At 44.5% G+C, this 20,075-nt stretch overlaps 1 protein-coding gene across 18 annotated transcripts in view; it reads left to right on the forward strand.

Moving 5' to 3' along the window:
* Positions 1–20,075, forward strand: part of Nrxn3 (neurexin 3) — a 1,559,809-nt gene that overhangs the window by 99,087 nt on the left and 1,440,647 nt on the right. For all 18 annotated transcript variants that reach the window (XR_001235159.1, XR_001235160.1, XR_001235161.1 and 15 more), the window contains exon 3: positions 6,643–6,660. Coding sequence is in view for 15 of the 18 variants with exons in the window: in XM_013517252.1 (XP_013372706.1) it covers positions 6,643–6,660 (18 nt within the window). In the remaining 3 variants the exon portion in view is untranslated. The remainder of the gene's footprint in view (positions 1–6,642; positions 6,661–20,075) is intronic.

A 20,075-nucleotide genomic window follows, 5' to 3' on the forward strand; every position in this document is an offset into this window, starting at 1 on the left:
CAAATAAAAACCTGGTTCTTATCTTTTAGTGTGTGTCACTGATAAAGTTTTAGGGTATTGTTTCCCAACCCCATTTTTCCTGTAAGCTCTGAGGGTTTTGCTGTGTGACTGTGCCTGGGAAAGTGACTGAGGAACACAGAGACACTTCTAGCAGAACTGGCTCTACTACCGCCGTCTCCATGTGACACAAGAGGAATGTGTAGCTATGAAATTTCCCCCCAATTTTTTTTATAACAAGCCTCAAAGCCAGGATTCAAACCTTACCTCCATGCCTATACTCAAAAATCCTAAAGCATTAAAAAAATGCTGTCCCTACTCTCTCTGGTTGTGTCTGTGGCAAGCGGATGGCCACTTCTGCTGTCAGTCAAACTCTTGTTCCTCTGGCAGAGCTGCACAGATATATGGGTGTAGGCAGTGACCTGGGCCTCAGATGTGTTTTCCTTGTGCATTCCTGGATTTCTTGCTGCTCCCTCCACTGCTGCTGCCCTCCTAGACTGGCTGGCACCTGGCCCAGCCACTTCCTGCTGCTCTGTCTTACAATCTGGAGTTATTAGCATTAAATAACAAAAGCACACAGCTCTGGGGCTGGGGACTCCCTCACATCACTCAGTTATAGATACAAAGGCAGATAAATGGGCCTTCATGTTGGGGATAAAGCTAACACCACTGGCCTTTTGTGGGGCCTGCTCTTGTGTTTGAAGAGCTCAGACGCCTAGTCAGAAAGAGCCTAGCCACTCCACTGCTGGAAGTTTGCTTTAGCTCTCAATTTGAAGAAACCATTTTTGTGTGTGTTCTTGGATCAAGGAAAGCCTGTGCTTGCTCTCTCTGGAGAAAGGAGGAGACAGGCTAATGGGGATTTTTTTTTCTTCTCTAATATTGTGACCCAGTGTAATCCTCAGCAGAAGGTCTGCCCTTACATCTGAGGGTGGGCCAGCCTCCTTTCTCTTCACCTCCAGCGCCATGACGGCTATTGTGCACATTTGTGGGGACTCTTCAGCCTGTGGAAGTCCATAGCTCCTGCAGACAGCTTCCCTTTGGCCACTTCTTGACACCAGAGTGCACACACCAGTGGGTTGGTCTGTTTTGGGCAAATGAATCCAGGAAGGAGGACCATGTGGATTTGGGCAACTGGACAAGGAATTCTGCACACCACACTGGGGCAGGTGCTGCTGGCTCTGACTGGGGACATTTATTTACCCCTGTGGACTGTCAATTTCTGAGCTTGGAGGTGACTACAGAAGGAACAGAGGGGGTCCCCGAGCAGCAGCAACACTTGTCAGGGGCATCTGACCCCTGTCCTCTCTCCTTTTTCTCGCACTTGTGAAATGCCCCATGTTCTTATCTCTTATTTGACGCTGGATGGGTCAGCTAGTTTCTGTCCTGTTTTGTGCTTTTATCCAGAAATACAGTCTGACCCTTTTCTGATATGCTCCTGAGTCTGGGAGGTATTAGTAATGATAGAACATCTTCTCTAGAGCTTAGTTTCCTTATCTGTGAAATGGGATGTGTAATGTTCCTACCTAGTAGGACTGTAGTGAGGATTAAATAAGGAAGTTGGTACAGTGTTCAGCATACAGAAAATCTTCTATAAAGAGGAGTCTTGGGATGATCAGTATTGTTTTTACACCATTTTCTTCTCACATCTGTGCTTTCCTTAGGATGATGCTGACAGCAGAATAACAAAGATGAATCCATAGCCAGATATAGGCTCTGGTTCTACAGACTGTATAATTTTTGGCCAGTTACCTAAGTTTTCTGTGCCTCAATTTCCCTGTCTGTAAAATAGGTATGATAGTAGCTCCTAGCTCATATGGTTGTTGTTGAGACTCTTAAAATAGTGCCTGGCACGCAGAAAGCCCTCACTCACTGTTTAATTATCTTTATATATGAAAGGACACAAGTTTTATAAAAAGCCACCAAAAGCCCTTTTTGGGCCTGTGCAGCAAGGAAGCCAGACCTGGGGCTGAGCCGCAGGTGTTTCTGTCTCCTTTCCTTACAGCACCCATTTCTGAGGCTTGCATCCCCAGGGCTCCCTCTGCCCATGGCTGCCTCTGTTGTACAGCTAGGCTGGGCTGTGTGTATATCCAGTGGCACTGGGTGCCCCGGAACTAACCAGAGGACACGTCCATGTAAATGTGTGTGTCAGTTTTCTTAGTCAACAGAAAGTGGGGGCAAATCATAGAAGAAAAGGCTGTTGACAGCCAGATAAGATCGATCTAGGAGAGGTGGCATCTTACTGGTGCCAGCATTTCCTCAGCTACCTCCTGCTGTTTTATTTTCTCACACTGCTGGGCCTGTAGTTTTCCAGAGCTCCACTGCATTTAAATCTATATTCTATTTTCTCTCTTAGAAAATAGGTCAGACTCAGGGCAGAGTTCACCAGGTGGGGTCCCCAAGGGTTTGGCAGGGACTGTCCTCCAGGAGGCTGGCTGTGCAGCCCTTCTCATGCTTCCCAAAGTTCCTTGAGGGATGTGGGGGGCGTTGAGGCAGAGGGTGGGGGATCTTGCCTCTAGAGGTGATCTGGTTGAAATAGAGGGTGAGGTGAGAGGGCTTCCCTGGCTGAGCTACTGTCTGCAAGTGCAGTAATCAAGGGCAGGGGCCCTTCCTTTTCCCCTGTGGTTAGAAGAACCAGGTCCCCCAAACTGTAGGAAATTGTTTTGTTTGAACTTGAACTTGAAAATGACCATGCTGAGTGTAAGCATTTGTGGCTGAAGCTATTGTTGAATATGCGGGAAGTGTCCGTGGGTCCTGAGTGGTGGTGGAAATGTCCTGATTTGCTTCTCCCCTGCTTGTGATGCTGAAGAGAGTGAGTAAAAGGTGCGGTGGGCTTCAAGCCTTTCCTTTCTTGTCCTCCCCACACCCTTCCTGGTTGGAGCATAGCTGTTCTAAGAGAAGGGACTCACAAGGAGGGTTCTCATCAGAATTAGTTTTCCCCTGAGTATGTAGACCTTGAGCACCTGGGACCTGCTGACTGTGTAAGTGACAGAGCTAGGAGATGGGAGAGGAAGGCGCTGGGCTGTGGGAACCCTCCCATACTTGCAGAAATAACTGAGCCAGTGTCTGCTGTTCTCCTGCCAGAACAGTCTGTCAGGTGTGTGTAAGGCTCACCTTCCTCAGACATCAGCTCAAATGTTACTGTCTCCTAAAGTGCTTCTTTGACTGTCTTTCTTGCATGGGGGCCCTCTGCTGCCCCTGATCCTGCTTCTCCTTTCTTCACAGCACTAATCACTATTTGATGCTGTATAGCTATGCCCTTATCACTAATATCTTCCATTAATACCCAAGAGTACCATCTGCTTCATTCATTGCTTGTATCCTCAATGTTTAAATCAAGGTCTGGCCTATAATTGTCACTCAATCAATAAGTATTGAATGGTGAATAGATTACCTCCAATGTCACAGCTCACCGAGATAGATACTATTTGGATCTTCATTTACACATGAGAAGATTGAGACTCAGAGAGGCAGAGGCTCTTGCCTGTGGACAGAGCACAGAGCTGGGAATTGGCTCTAGGTGTGCTGTCACTATACTAAATAACCTGTTTGCTTCTGTGTTTGCCTCCTTCTCCGGTGGGTTGTCCCTGTATCTTAACAAAAAAGGAATCTGGCAGCCCCAGAGAGAAGGGAGCACCTCATTTTGTGGTGGGTCTACTAAAATTCCCTGGAAAGGCTGATTGGTTGGGCTTGAGTCATATGGCTGTTCTTGGGACAATTATTGGGTCCAGGAGATAGAATATTTCTATGATGTGGCTTGCGTCCCATGATTACCTATGGAGCTAAGGTGGGAGTAGAGCTCACCTCTACCGGCCACATGCATTAAGGGTAGGAAAGGGCTTCCTTGGATGACAGCTGGGATTGTTACAGCAAGGGAACAGGAGGCTGGAGAGACAGCATCCAGATGGATCCTGCCCAGTGTCTCATCCCTTCTCCTGGCGAGCCTCCTCCCGCCACTGCCCTGTCATTGCCATTTCATTCTGTCAGTCAGAATTGAGTCTAGAAATTCAGGTCACTCAGTGCTTCTTGGGACAGGGGCCAGGTGATGCTGTGTTAAACTTGGAATTCCTAAACTTGGAATAATGCTCACAACTCCCGCCCGTCGCTGCCACAGCCAAGAACTGAGCTCTGACCTGGATCCCCAGTAAAGGGGGTTTTCTAGGGCCAGTTGTTGCCCCTTTGTCACACAAACAGCTGTGGTGCTTTGGTGCATGGTATTAGAACCCTGCCTACTGAAGGCGTGGAGGCTGAAAACAAAAGAAAAAAGCATGGAATTTGCTTTGACCCTTGTTTCCCCAAAACTCCTTGGCTCTCCACCCCCCCCACTGCACACTGCAGATGGTGGAGGGGAGAACTAGAGCGCTCATCCACATTCATAAGTAGACCAGTTGAACCCAAATCCTCGGCTTGATTCCTGTGGTCTCTTGGTGTTTCCAGGGAGCCATCTGGTCAATATTTTTGGTACTTCCGAATGTGGTAATTCAAAATGATAACAATCAGAGTGCTAACATTTATGCAGTGTTTGCCTTGTGCTAAGTGCTTTCTAAGCATTTAATCTCACTTAATTCTCGTAACACCCCCATGAGAGAGGCTCTCTTTTTATTCCCATTTTATTGCTGAGGAAGAAGACTTAGAGTTCAGTGATGGACCCAAAGCTGCAGAGCTAGCTGGGATCTGAACTCAGACCTGTCTGTCTCCAAGTTTAGGATCATAACCACAAAGCCAAAATGGGCAACTAACCAGCATCTAAAGACCTTTGGCCCCCAAGGGATCCTGTCTCCCTGTGTCTCGGTGCCCTCAAAAAGCATGTTTGTAAAAGCAACAGTTTGACATTCCCACCACAGAACACTACATGTAAATAGTTTGAGATCCTGTTTAATTAAGGGGTATTTTAACGACCACTATTCTAGGCAATCCATCAGTCACAGTTAATGGCCCTGCCTGGTTATTTATGCCGCATGTTTTCCTTCCTATCTCTTCTATTTCTCTCTTTTTTTCCTCCCTCCTGCCACTCCGCCCCTAAATCTAACTCACCAGAAAACCTGAAAGGGGCTGTGGTTGAGGAGTGATTCAGAGCTTCTCTAGGCATCTCTTTGAGCAGGGTGTGGGCTGGATGAACTCTCAGTTGTTGCTACGAGCATGAGCATGCCCCTCCCAGATGCTAGGGCACAGCTCAATCTGCTCAGAGCCTGGATTTTCCTGGGGCAAGAGCCCTAAGGACTCTCTGGAGCTTTACAAATCTGATTTCTGATGTTTCATTATTGGCCCTGAGCGCATTACCTACCTTGTGCAGGCAGAAAATTAAACACACAGAGGATAAATCACGACTGCATGTGGGGCAGCTGGGAAACTCTCACCCAGCTTCCCCATGGCTTCTAGATGTTCCTTATAACCTGCAAACTGACCTGAGTCCCATGTGTCCTTAATATGGGCCATAGGCTTCAGTTGAGCAAGTGTGGAACTGAATGGGATTCAAGAGATCTAGGATGTTTTTTAGGTTGTGTTTCTAAATGAACTGGGTGACCTTGGGCAAGTCTCTGACTTTCTTCTACTCTCCATCTTAACGAAAAAGAATAAACTAGATAGTCAATGTCAGCAACTGTCCCAGATCCACCATTTGATTCTTGTAAGTGAGTCCACCTAGGATTGCCTGGAGGGTCAGCGCTTCCTGAAACAGCCTCTTGCACCTCTCTTCTCCTCTACTACCTGCCATCAGGCTGGGTCTGGGTCTTTAACAATGCCTTGGGCTGGCTGCCCTTTGGTTTTTGAGAACGATTCTATTTCACATTAGAGGGTGGAAGGGGGAGGAGACTGTGTTATTCATGGAAATGATAGGACTGAACTGAGCTTCATGTTTCAAAAGCTCATTGGCTTAATGTAAATGGCAGCCTTTCCAGGGGTGAATGCTTACTTGTAATTGTTAAAAGTGATTTCAAATAGCAAGTCTTGTCATTAGTGATAGGGAGAGAAGCAAGGGGAAATCCTAAGCACGCAGACTTAACTTCAGTGTGTGTGGTGGATGCTTCAGTTACCCACAGTCTCACACACATGCTGCTGTCTGTGATGAAGAATGGTCATTGGGAATCCCAGAGAGGGAGGGAAATGTAAATGTCTTGTGATGTTGTGTCTTTCAGTCCTATGTGGTGAATATAGCTGCAATTTACTCTTAATTCTTATGCCTTTTTCTCTTTGTTCCTCAAGGGAGTAGTTTATTAATTTTTCTCTTTGCTGGGAAACCTTGCTTGACTTCATGTCCAGTGTTTGGTATCTGGAGAGGAGGAGGATTTTCCTGGGTGTTGGTGTGCAGAAATAAATCAGAATATTTTAACCAATATTCTTGCAGGATTTCACTTTGCTTGGCTCCTTGGAGCCCTATCTGATTCCAGGATGATGTCTTTCCGGACAGATGAGAACTTACCTCTCTGCTACATGCACAGTGAAAAGGGAGCTTGGCTCCTGAGCTTGCATGGGTGGTTTTCGGGTGAAAGTAGAACTAAGTGCTCAGAAGCTGAGCACGTTTGGGTGCTTGCATGAACTTGATAGTCATGCAAGGGCACATTGTATTGTGTGTGTGTGCTGCTAACACTTCTTCTTTCTCTTCCCTTCTCTCTCCTCTCCCTTTCCTTTTCCTTGAAAATGCTGCCACAGATGTCAGTCAAGGTCCAGGTGAGTCTTTGTGTTTGCACAGCTGCTGTGGGAATTTCCCCTTTGCTAGATTGTGCATGGTTTGACTCTGACCCCCTTTTTCTGGAAATCTAAGTATAGTTACATTTTTACTGATTTAGGTTTAGAAGAAGAAATGCCTTGACTTGATATACTTGTATTGGTTTTGAGGAATCATTTCAAAACCAAAAGAATGTGGTTCCCTGACTTATGAAATCACTTCTTTCTGCTTAATATTTTGGGATGAGTCAAAAAAGCATAAGATTAGCATTATTGAAAATATTTTAAAATGTGTTTTTAGGTTCTTCACTTTAATGAACATTTTTGCCTTGTCTTCAATAAATCTGTTTATCTTCTGTAGGTTCATGTGGGTGAAAGTTGAAGACATGACATGCTTAGCATGGCAAATGTGATGTGGGTAACTGAAGGTTTCTTTCTTTTTATTCTTAGAAATGTCATTTTTTCTCTGTAATGAAATTAACAATGTCATTTTTTTCTGGTTATCTAAATAGTACGCGGTCACTGTAAAAAAAGAAATGGTTTAATTGGATGGGTTTTTGTCAATAGAAAAGTGAATATGAATCTATGAGTCCTAATTTTAAGAATTGTGTATGTGCATTTGGACACTTATGTACGTACATACACATAGAATCATCTGAGATGATGCAGGCACTTATAGATAAGAAGTGTCAGGTGATTTAGAATGGTTTGGAGACTATATTGAACTGGCCAGAACTTTGAATTAAGAATAATCAACCCTACCAAGTAGAAAAGGAGCATCATCTTAGATATTTTCACAGCTTCCTTACTTAGTTCTTTAAACATTTAATTCTTATAGCATCAATATAAAAAGGTATTATTGAGAGGGATGTGGGAGAAAGAAAGGATTGTTATACGCATTTTAATGGCAGGAAATTTAGGGGCCAAGAACATACAGCACATCAGGGGTAGAACTGGCATTTGGACTTAGGGCTTTGTGACTATAAACACGCTGCATCAGTAAGTGCTGGGGCCCATCATTGAAAACCGTGAAGGACTCTGGACCTTGTGAGTATTTCCTAATGGTACTGTGCTATTCTGTATTTGTTTGTTTTTGCTTAGAGGCATATAATTTTTTTACTAGCAATCCTTTTTCCTGATTTATCATATTGCTTTTGAATATTGAAAATAATCAACCAGACTTAAGTAGGGTCCTTCTGATCAGTGTCCTATCTGGTATGTTACATAGTTTCAAAGAATGATAAATTTGTCCCTGCCTAACTCAGAGGGTCTCTCTCTATTTTTTCTTCTGCCTATCCTCTATCCTTAAAAATAATTAATACTTGAACTGGTATTTGAACAAAAGCACAGAACAGCATTTCCTAGAAAGATACTATTAACTTTGTTCTTCCTATTTCATAATATTTTAGTTCAATTACCTCACTCAAAAATATGTATGTACCAGACACTGGGGAAAAACACTGAACAAAACATAAAACAATCTCTGCCTTCATGTACCTTTTATTCTAAGGCAGAGGAAGACAGTGAGTTTAAAAATATATATGTTTTTAATGCACATACATATATACACACAAGCACACATACATATACACGTATTATACGTATGTACAAATTGATATGTATTACATCAGGTGGTGAGTAAAAGGTAAAGCAAAGCTTTTCTAAATAAGGAGGGGAAGAAAGGTCGAAGGGAAGGTAGGGGAATGGGGAAAGAGAAGAATCAAGATATATCATGTACAGGTACAAATTCCCTATGATGAATGTGATCATTATGTGTATCTGAAGTGTGCCACTAAACTTAATTAATTAAAAAAAAGTCCTGTGGAGAAAAATATAACAAAATGAAGTACAATTTTCTTATTTCTTGAGAGCAGCCAGAAAAGGCCTCTCTATTAAGAGAATATTTGCTGGGGTACCTCAAGGAGGGGAGGGAATAGCCCCACATCTCCAGTCTTGTTTGTCAAAAGGCCAGTTGGCTTATCCTCTCCTCCCCTGGCTTATGGCGGAGATGTGAGCTGGAGGCACCACTCAGAAGGGTGCATGTGGTGCCTTCAGAGGTGTTCCCAGCTGAGATGCATCCTTTGCCTATGGGGTAGCCTTGGACCTGAGGTTTTCACTGTTTCCTAAGTCTCAAAAAGGTACAATATTGGTCTGGGTGGAAGAGAATGATGGGGTGGATCATACACTTTCTATCTATGTAGGACCATATGGGTATGTGTGCCATATCTCAGATAATGGCAACTGTAATGCTCTCTTGTATTTACTGCAGTACTATTCCCATGTCATGGCCATCATCTTATTTTATTTTGTTAATAACTCTCTGATGTATGTGGCCCAAGGCTCATTTTATTGTGGAGGAACTTGAGGCCCAGAGAGGTTAAGTGATGTGCTATGGTCAGTCAGCTGTGGAGTAGCAGGACCTAAAGGGGATCTCAGACATATGAAATCTTATGTCCTTCATCTACCCTTGAAGGGTCTAGGGCTGATTGTCAGCCCTGTCACTCTTCTAACCCCTTGCTTTTCTGTTGTTCCTGAGCCTGAGAAAAATCACTGGTTCAGACCCTTTCCCTGTGGCCCTGGGCATGGCAGGAGGCTGCCTGAGCAGAGCTGGCCCTGGCCAAAGTCAGGGGCATCTGCTCATCTTTCCGAGGCCCTGGCTAGGCAATCTGGAGCCAGCAGCACTGAAGCTCTGACTCAAGAAGCCGTTAGTGGTTCTTGGATATTTTCTTCCTTCCCCTCAAGAAGACAAATTGGGGATTTATGAGCTAATGTAACTGTTTACATAGGGCCTGCTGGAAGACTATAAAGGGATGATTGATTAATTGATGAATTTTACATGCTGAGGAGATTGGTTGAAACTAACCCTACTGTGAAATGCAATGTGAGATGGGGCTGGTGAGCAGCACCTTTCCTGGGGTCCAGGACACAGGCTGGGGACTTGAGAGTGGGACCTGGACACCAGGGGAAAGGCGGGACCATTTACAGCCATCTTCCTAGTCTCAGGGAAGGAATTCAGAAAGGCACAAGTGAAGATGAGCATTTGTGGCCTGCTGACCTGCGGGAGGTGTGGGGGCTGAGGCTCCTCATAGCCGCTGCTCCAGGGAGGTGTTACCATCCCCATTCTGATGGGGAAAGGAGCCTTGGGGAGCTTCAGTAACCTGCCTGTGGTCCCTGCTTGTAGTGAGGAGAGCAGGATCTCAGATTTGTGTGCCTCCGAAGTCTGCGCTCTTATTCTTGTAAACCCTGGCACACCGCAGCACTGCTGAAGGCCAAGGCTGGGTGTTACTTGTGTCTGAATTCCTATTTCTTAGAATAGTCATGACCCAGGGTAGAGCCTCAGACATCTTCAGTGAAAAGAAAGAGTGCATCACAGGGGTGATGTGTGCCTGTAGGGTCCTGAGACATATCTGAGCTTCATGGGTATCCTGTCTGAGGAGCGCAAACTTTTCAGAGAAGGAAACTGAGGCCTGGAGAAGAGAAAGGACATCTTCAAGGCCAAATAATCCTTGTATGGCCTGGAAGGGACTTCTGTCCAGTGGCCTATATGCTTTTGTCCACTGGGCTTTGTCACTGATCTCCCTGGGCTGTTTGGGGGGCAGGAATGAGCAGTCCCATCCCAGCCCTGCCCTACCCTGCCCTCCACCCTCTGCCTACTTCTGCTTGTCTAGAACTCTCTGCTAAGGGGAAAGGAAACTTTCTGGAGGTGAAGAAGAGGGGCAGATGGAGGAAGGATCTAGGAGGCAGGACAGCCCGGGGCCTATGGCTGTGAGACCCCTGCTCCCCTCCACCCCCAGCATCTCTCCCTGCAGGAGGGCTGTTTATGGTCTCTCTGACAGCCTCTCTTCAGAATGGATAATTTCTCAGGCTCTGCCTGCTGATTAGAGCTGGAATTTAAATGAATAACTGTGACCTTGTGAAAGTGCCCTAGTTATGCAGAGGCCCGATGAGGAAATAGGCCTCTTGCTTCAGTCCATCAGAGCCCTGGCAGGCACAGGAGGAGGGGCACTGTCTGCGGGGCCCCAGAGGAGGCCTGGTCTGCTGTTGCGGGAAGGAACTGATGTCTTCACTTGAGCCTTTCTCTGTCCACTCTTGACCTCTACCTCTCCTTGTTTTTTTCTTAAGTGTAAATCATTTCAGGGCTGTCCTGAGCCCTGCTCTATTTCCGGGGAGTTGCTCAGTCCAGCCCAAATGCTGCTCCAAACCTGAAGTCAGGAAGCAGGCAGCACTTAGGAGTCTGGCCTGGGTCAGTGGACATAAATGAGTGTCTCAGCAACTCATTGCTCCAAGGGTGACCACAGAGCTGACAGTCAGCGTCACAGGGACCTTGTTAGAGAAGCAGAAGCGCAGCCCCACCTAGACCTACAGAATCAGAATTGGCTTTGTCTCAAGAGCCCGGAAGTGTAAGCACATTGATGTTTGAGACACACTGGCCTGGGGATTTCCACTCTCACCTCCCTCTGGGGCCAGCAGGGCTGTCTGTACTAGGGAAGTGGCAGTTTACCTTGCTTCCTACGGCAGGAGACAGCTGCTTGATTCAGCTCACAGAGGTAGCAGAGAGAATAAGGAGAGGTAGGTTAGAGAGGGGCAAGAATGAGTAGTCCTGATGACCTCTTCTGTGTACATCACTGTCCAGGTACTTCCTGTGTAATGATTTGCACTTCACGAACATACCAAGATAGCGTAGGATGAAGAAGGGGTTGCCAAACTAGAAGTTGAAGACAAAATCCAGCTCACTGCTTGGCTTTATACTGCCCATGAACTAAGAACACATTGTTTAAGTGAATGAAAGCAACCAACAGATGGTATTACAATTATTTTATGAAGTTTAGATTTTCATGTTCATAAAGCCTTTGTCTGAACCCAGCCATACTCATTGCTCTTTGCCTTGTTTGTGGCTGCTTTTGAGTGGCAAAGCCAAATTTTCCACCCCTGGGTTATAGCACAGACTCAGAGGCAGGTGCCTGGGTTGACTTTTTGGCTCCATCACTGCTGTGTAACCCGCTCCAGTTACTTTAACTTTGGGGTCCTATTCTCTGTCTCTGTAAGGTAGGGACAATAAGAGTTCATACTTCCTGGGGCTGCTTTGAAGATTAGATGAACTCATGCATGCAGTCTTTAGAACCGTGCCTGGCACATGGTAATTGCAATGTAGCTCTTATTGTAAGTCATCTCATTTGATCCTTTCAACATGTGTTCTGTTTTATGGTGCCGTGGTGGTGAACCTATGACATGTGTTCCACAACAGGCTGTTCGTGTCATTAAAAGTTCTCAAAGGTTCGCCAACTCTGTTATAGAGGAAAATGCTTTGAAAGGTTTTAGCAAAGCCCATCCCCTCTTTTCCGTGTGTCTTGGACTCCCTCACTGTCCAGGGGCGTGCTTCAGTGTTGCAGTGCAGGCCCTCTCCAAGTTTATATGCTGTTCTCGCCTCGACCCACATTCTCTCCCATTGGTTCTGACCTTTATGCTTCCACTGAAGAGGTCCTTCAAGTTTAGATCCTGGCCATTGCTCTCAAGTGGAGCCTTGGAATCCTGGTGAGAGGGGACCAATATTTATAGAGGACCCATCATGTACTGGATGCCTATTCTTTCACTGATAAAGAACCTCAGGCTCTGAGATAGTGTATTATTTGCTCAGGATCAGAAACAGATATGATTAGATAGATTTTAAGGTGTAGGTTTAGGTCTGGTGCTGCCACTTTTCTTAGGAGCTGTGTGCCCTTGTTCAAGTCATGTAACCTTTCTGGGCAACAGGATTCTTGTAATGTGAAGGATCTAAATCAGATGACCTTTTAAGCTTCTTCTGCTCTAAGAGTCCATGATATGATTTTCTTCCTGAGACACCTTGGGGAACAGCAACCCAGACGACTGTCTTTCCATTACCAGGATTTACAGCTCCCAACTCCAGTAGGGCTATATATTTTGTGACTTATTTGCTTTTTTTTGGACAATAGCCACTTTTGCTTTTTCTCTTATTATCTTATTAGGAAAAACAGTTGACATTTATTGAGCTTATATTTTGAGCCAGACACTGAAACATTAAGTTTTGCATGAATTATTTAATTCTTTTGACATTCCTGAGGAGGTGGATTTTGCTTTAAGGTCTATCTCCCCCATGAACAAATGGAGGCTCAGGTTTGATTAGTACCCACTGGTACCACCCGGTCCAGGTGGTGGTCTGTCTGGTCCTGGAAACATTGCTGAAGAAGTTACCGGAGTATACATCCCACACTGGTGCACTTCTGTTCACTACCGTGTCTTCTCTACCTAAAACAGATCCAATGCATTGGATGACAAAATAAATACTTGCTGAATAAATAAATAATGCTCAGGTCTCTGCTGTTAGTTCTGTCACACATTCCTCTGAAATTCTGCTTTTTATTGGGGTTTACCCTGAGCCAGAAGGGAATTCAACCAATCTTTATTCAGTGCCCGTCTTGGGCTCTGCCCAGTGAGGGGTGCAGGCTGCCGGGAAATCCACCTCCACTGTGGGTAATTAGATTGGAAGGGGGCCCTTAGCTGGGTTGACAGTGCTCAACTTCCAGCTGATTGCCCGGCTCGGTCCCAGGAGGACCCCATTGGCTCCCGTAGCTGTTCTTGCTGAGTAAGTGTGAGTAAGGAACTGCTTCCCAGCCTGCTTCTAGCTTTGGATATCTCAAGGAAGCAAATCACTGAGCCTGGAACTTTTTTCTAAAGCCTTTTAAAATCCCTTCCTTAATGTTTTAGAAAGGCAGATCCACTAGGTGTTGGTTATGGCCACGTTTCATTTCTCAGTTTTGGATGGCAATGTCAGGGTTAGAGCTGGAAAAATCATTAGTGCTATCCTGTGATTTCCATGGAATAGTACTACTGTACCCTCTGAGCCCACTAAATGTATGAGCGTATTTATGTTTTGGTCCAGTGAATGCTAAATGTCCTCTGATATATGTGAAAGTCTTGTTCAAAGATTTGTGCTGCTCAAAATGCCATTGAGGACACCATTGAGAATCTATTATAGATCAATTCTTTCCTTGTGTGGAAGGGGAAATGAGGCTATAGAATCTCCATGTAACTCAGCTAAGTCTCACAGCTTGTGTGTGGCAGCATTGGAGATCTTCCCAGTCTGGAGACCAGCCTATACAGGTCTGGTAAGGACATGGATTAAGCTGGTCATTTTTCTGGGCCAGGCCTCAGGAAGGATGGGGTGATGGGACACAGTGGAGACTCCAGGACAGTGGGTCCCTTTGTGGAGCAGTTGAGCTGACTATGATCCCAAAGGGAGGCATCTGAGGATGCAATGGGCAGGGTTCTGCTAGTTCTGCCAGCTTATTAGAGAAATGGTGTTGGCAAGAGCTAAGGAGTGTACAGACAAGGACCCTCGATAGACCAGTCTCCTAAATACTGGTGGCTGCAATAACAGCAAGGCTTTGAGCCTCCGTATGTGCCAGGGACTGTGCCAAATGCTTTTCCTGTGTGGTCTCATGTGATTACCACAGTGATCCTGAAGTGATAGTTTATAGACCAGAGGTAGATCTTTTATGGGGAAGAGCACAGAAAAGTGAATTTGCTAAAAAAATTTGTCACAGTTATTAAGAGGTAGAGCTGGGATTTGAATGCAGATTTTGGGTTCTGAGATAGTGCCTGCAAACTCTGATAAATATCAAAACCACCTGGATAGGCAAAAAGGTGATTCAGGCTCCTTAGAGAAGGCTAGCTCCCACAGGTGACTCTGATATGCTCAAAGTTTGAGAGTCATTGTTCTAAAGAAAGTGACCTGGAAGGTGAAGGAATATGAAGCTCTCTCACATGCTGTTTTATACCTCTTGGACACTAAGGGAATATGGAAAGGTAGAAAGGAGAATGGGGTGATCCTCTGTCTGTGTTCTTTGCATTCTAAAGGCATTTTGCTCATAGGGCTTGCAGAGCTGTCATCCCCACTCCTTATAGCCAGGTGTGTTTTTCCCTTATATCTTCTTCATGTGCATCACAGGCTCTTGAAGAGCAGAGAGTGTTCTCCTCTTTAAAAACAGAGACCTATCAATGCCTAGCTCTCTGCCTCCCGTGATGTTGTATGTGCTCGCAAACTTTGGCAGGATCCACATTTTAGGGATGGAAGGGACCCAATAGATTACCAAGGCTGTGTATGCACCTAACATTTGAATTCCTCTCTTAAAGAGTCTATTGAGGGGCTGGGGATTTAGCTCAGCGGCAAAAGCGCCTGCCTGGCAAGTGCAAGGTCATGAGTTCTGTTCCCGGTACCGGAGAAAACCAAAAAAAAGAGTCTATTGAGTCTTGGCTTGAACCCCTTTGGCAATGAGATTCTTATTGCTCCTTCAGCCTTTCCATCCATTCCAACAACACTGAATGCTTGAGAGCTCTTTCTTATCCTGAGTTGCTATAGCTTTCACCACCTGTATGGCTTCCTGCCCTTGGAGACACACGGAATAGATCTAATTACTTTCCCTGTGTTTGAAGACAAGGCTTTTGTCTTTAAGGATTTTCTTTCCTAGAGGCTAAAACATCTCTAGTTTCCTTGGTCTTTCTCATCTAAGGGTTTTAAGTTCTTTCATCCAGATCATTGTTCTCTGAAAAATGCCATTCCCCACCCCCGGCATCCTTCTCACGTACAGTGTTGTAGGCATAATTGGGATCAGTTCCCTCCCTACTCCTGAACTCCACATCTGCTAATGCAGTGCCAAACACCTTAGAACTTTTTAAACATTACAATGGTATTAAATTGAACTTAAAGTCAATAGAAGCCTTCACTATTTTTGTGGGCACTGCAGCTAAGTCATTTCTTTCCCCTTACTTTACTTGTGCAAAGGTTTTTTGACTTAAGTATGGGTTTGTTAAAGCCAGCACACTGTGATCTATTTGGCTATAGTTCTTTCACGCAGCCCTTCAACTCTTCCTTCCAGATTTATGTTACTCATGAATGGAGGACAGTTTTAGAGAAGTTCATGACAGTAAGAAAGCAAAGACTTTCTCTCCTTTGGGATGAGTCTTTTCCAAAAGTCGTTGCTTATCATTTAACCCTAAGAGCCACAGGTCTGACTGCTTTCCTGTCTCTCTGCCCACAGCGCTCACTTGTGAGGAAGTCTCACCACTCCTTCTCCCACTAAGAGATGGAAGCACCTGGCAGTGTGCTGCAAACCTTCTTTCCTTTCCTGTGGTTATGCCATACAGAGGTGTTGGGGATTCACAGGCATGGCTGGAAGCAGCATTTTGTTCAGATCAACAACCATCTTGTAAGAACAGAGTCGGTGTAGAGACAAACAATGAGTGGGTGGCAAAGTTACATCCTATAGAGTCGGATGGTGAATATTTAGCACAGCTGTGTCATAAAAAGGTAAAACCCAGAGAAGGGCTGCCCCTATCTTGGAGAAGTACTATGCTGTCTTCTTTTCATTGTTTCAATCATCATCATCCAAATCCAGCTATTCACTCATCCTCAGTACCCTCTGTCTCTCTGTCTCTCTCTGTCTCTGTCTCTGTCTCTGTCTCTCTCTCTCACACACACATACGTTTTCCCATTCTTGACTATTAAATCATGATTGCCCTTGTATGACTAGTTGCTGAGCTATATAGGATGAGCTATTGTTGAAAACTACCATTCTCATCATGGGTAGTGTTCTTAATATATTAGCTTGAAACAGATCAGAAACAGTCAAATATCAGCAGTTTCATATGGTTCTGTCCAATATATTGCTTGCTGTCTTTGGATTCATAGAGGAAAAGAATTTTAAAGTTTGAAGGGATTTTTGGTAGCTATCTCCTAAAACCCCACTTAGATTCTCATCATTGGTGTTTCTGCAAGTGAAACTTCCCTCCTTATTCTACCCTCAGCTCTTGCCAAATGTGATTCCACCTTTATCTCGCATGTGCAGCTTAAATGCTTGCCAGCCATGCCGTGTCCCTACCTAGGCCCTTCTTATTTGGGCTGAGCACAGAAGTCCCTTCAGCCACCCTGCATGTGACATGCTTTTGGGTGCCTCGTATTGGTTGTCCTTCGATACGCCCCACCTGGTTTATGCTCCTCTTAGTATAGGGCACCACACTCTGAAACAAAGCCTTTGTTTCATGGTGCTAGGGAAGGACTATTGAGCATTTTGTGCTGGGTTACACTGGAGTAGGGAGTTGTGCTAAATTCCAGAATTTATTTTTGTCCTTTAAATTTTAGTTTTACTTTTTTCCAGTTCCCACCCTTTTTGAGCCCTTTTCTAGTAGCTAACAAATTAACAATTCCTCTGAGCTGTAAATCAGCACAACATCTAGACAGTATGCTGTGACTGTTGTTTGAATCAGCCAAACTATTGATGATGGGACAGGCCTCTGCTCTGCTGTAAGGTGCTGGTGAGACCCTGGTAGAAAAGGCAGGTATAGTCCATAATGATAATGTAGTTTGGGCTGGTCTGGGGTAACATTCTGGGCTTCAGAGCTGAGGATGTACCTCTGTGGCAGAGCACTTGCCTAGCAAGTATGGAGCCATGGGTAGGGGTTTCCTTCAGACTTTTGCCCTTCTGTTCAAGCATTCTTCTCTTCAGTCTCTGTGGCTGCTGTGGTGCCCATGGACCAGACTTCTTTGGTCTGCCTGCCTCTTCCCACTTGGTTCAGAAGTCCCTGTGCTGCACCCCTGTCTTTGAGGAGAGAGCTTTAATTTCACTGTCATAATGCTCTTTCCCAAGGGGTAATTTCAGTGGGTAAAGAGTCTGAGTGTGTCTTTGTCCAGATTTGCATTTTAAAGAGGGAAATAGCTCAATAACCCCAAGAAATGACCACGGAAAGGAAGAATGTCATGTTTTTATGAAATACACATTAAGCTTTTCCCTTCTTTAAAAAGCCAATCTGAACATGAAATTCCCCTTTTCTCTTCCTAATTCCTGACTACTCTGCAGACAGGATCCTCTTACCCCCGCGCCATCTTTACATCCCCTTTGTTATTCCAGAAACACCAGGTAAATGTCGCCATCACCTTCCTATTTTATGTAATTAGTCTTTTAAAAAGTCCTTGTGACTTCGTAAGAATTCAGTGTTAGCACTTACAGCAATTAGTGACATTTAATTTCTCCACTTTGGTATGGAAAAAAGAGATGATATATATGGATTTTTAAAAAACTGGGATAAAATTTACCCTAAATGTGAATGAAATAAAAGTCTAGGCAGAGATAACTTTTTTCCCTCTGAATCTCCCCCTACGCTTTTCTTTTATGAAATACTATTTCCAGTTACCCAACCAGGGTGAAGAAAGGGAAGGCTGGATTGAAAATCATCTGAGGTGGGGAGGAGATCGCAGGTTTGAGTGTGATATTAGCTCAGATGATGGAGAGCTTCAACTTCTAGCCTGCTTCTTGAACGTTGCATCTTCCTCTTGCTTGTTTCAGTAAATGGTTCCTGTTCTCTGTATTACTCATTCTCATGACAGGCTTCATGATGGCCACAGCTGCTTACAAATGACTTTGCTTTCATAGCCATTTCCATTTTCCTCAGCTGCAAAAGCAGCTATCTCCATGGGGATTTTCCTGAAGGGTGTAACATAGTTTAGAGAGCCATACGTATATTTTGCATATATTTTACATATGATTTGCAGTCTGTTTTAAGGCAATTTCAACTTTGCAGATCTTATCCACTGGTGATCCTTTTCTCATCCTGTTCCTCAGTGCATTCTGAGAATCACAGATAAGCAAAAGAAGGGTGGAATAGACTCCTAGAAAGGGAGGAAGAAAGATCAAAAGTGTTGAATACCTTGTTAGGATCTAGAATTGTCATGAACAGTTAGGGTAGTACTTTGTCAGTACGTGACATCAGAAAGTAGACACTTCAGTTACTTTCCTCATCCCCTCCTTCTCATCCTCCTCCCCTCCTTCTCATTTTCCTCCCCCTTCCTCCCTCCTCCTTTTCCTCCTTCCTCCTCCTTCTTCCTCTTCCTCTTCATCATCACTGTAATTATTTTCAGAAAGACATTGTTATCCTAAAAGAATTCCATGTTGGAAATTCTTAATTTCCTGCCTAGGAAAAGATGATCAGACCCAACCTAGCCTTAGGTGAACTTTTTGGGGGATAACTTTTGAGTCCTAGTTGAGGATCTGTTCAAATCCAGAGCCCATGGTCAGATTCTTCTCCTTTGCTTCTATGAGTCCCTGGTTCAGTTCATGCCTTATTTTTTGGCAACCGTAAGCCGTAAGTCTCAGAATAAATGTTGAATTTCAGTCCCAGTCAGGGTGGTGGTCACGGGGCTGGCCATGTGGGCTGATGGGGCTACGGGTGTGCACGCATGTTGTCCTTTTGCTTCTGAGGTTAACGTTTTAGAAGATCCATTTTCATTTTAACTCCTTTCTCATCAACCACACACATAATACATATCCAGCATAGATTCTACTGCTTTTCTTGCTAATTATATCCAAGTTCTAAGATCTTTTGACCATTATTTTCTATAATTTATGTTGGAAAGACATATACTTCCATGTTTTTCTGTGATGTCATTTAAAAATATTTTAATGTTACCTATGCTTGAGAAAAATCTCCATGATATCTCAATATTCTTCTACCCTTCCCAGCTACAACACAGAGCTGCAGCCCCTTTCCTCTGAGACTTCATTGGTTTACATGAGTGGTGACCTTCTTTTCCATGAAGGGAGTGTGGTAACCTCTTATATTCATCCTGACTTCCTTTCAGACCATAGTCTTATAATGTGAAATGCATGGACACTTTTGCTTGGGTGATTCTTTTTTCTCTTCAACTCATCATGCCTGAAATAGAACTGATTCTCCTTTCTCCAGATCCATCTCCTCATCCCATCCCACCTATTATTACACTGCTTCCCCCTGTCTCTCACCAACCCCTCCCCTCAGGTGTCTCATCCATCATCTAAGCCTGGTGAATCCTCTTCTCTTTCCCTGCTCACTGCCATGATGCTCATTTGGTCCCTTTGCCTATGACTGATCTTTCTGCCTTCATCTCTTTCCCTGCAATCCATCCTGTCCACACTATCACAAAAGCAATCTTTCTGAACAGCATTTCCCCCAGGTCATTCTCGTGCTCATGAACCCTCAGTATTTTCCATCAGCTGCAAGATCAAGTCCAATTTCCTTAGCCTTGAAACTCAGCGGTTCCATACTCTGGTCTTAGGATAATGTCTCACTTCTTAATATGGCTATTTATATGTATTAATGCCTTTATCTGCATAGCATGCTGTTACCTTCTTGCCACGTGCCTGGTAGTGCTCTAGTTGATTCAGAAAAGTTGAACTAGAAAGTTTTACAAATGCACTTTGTGGTCTTGGTAGTTGATGGTACTACGTAGAATGCCCACCATCTTCCAAGACCTGTTTAAAATCTCTCTGACCTCCAGACACCTTTTCTGAGCACCCAGGACCCTCCTCTTAATATCTACTTGCCTTGTTGTCTGAATTCATTATTTGACACTCATCCATTCCTCATGCAAT

This window comes from Chinchilla lanigera, unplaced genomic scaffold, assembly GCF_000276665.1.
Source record: "Chinchilla lanigera isolate Chin_1 unplaced genomic scaffold, ChiLan1.0 scaffold00037, whole genome shotgun sequence".
In the NCBI taxonomy this organism is placed as follows: Eukaryota; Metazoa; Chordata; class Mammalia; order Rodentia; family Chinchillidae; genus Chinchilla; species Chinchilla lanigera.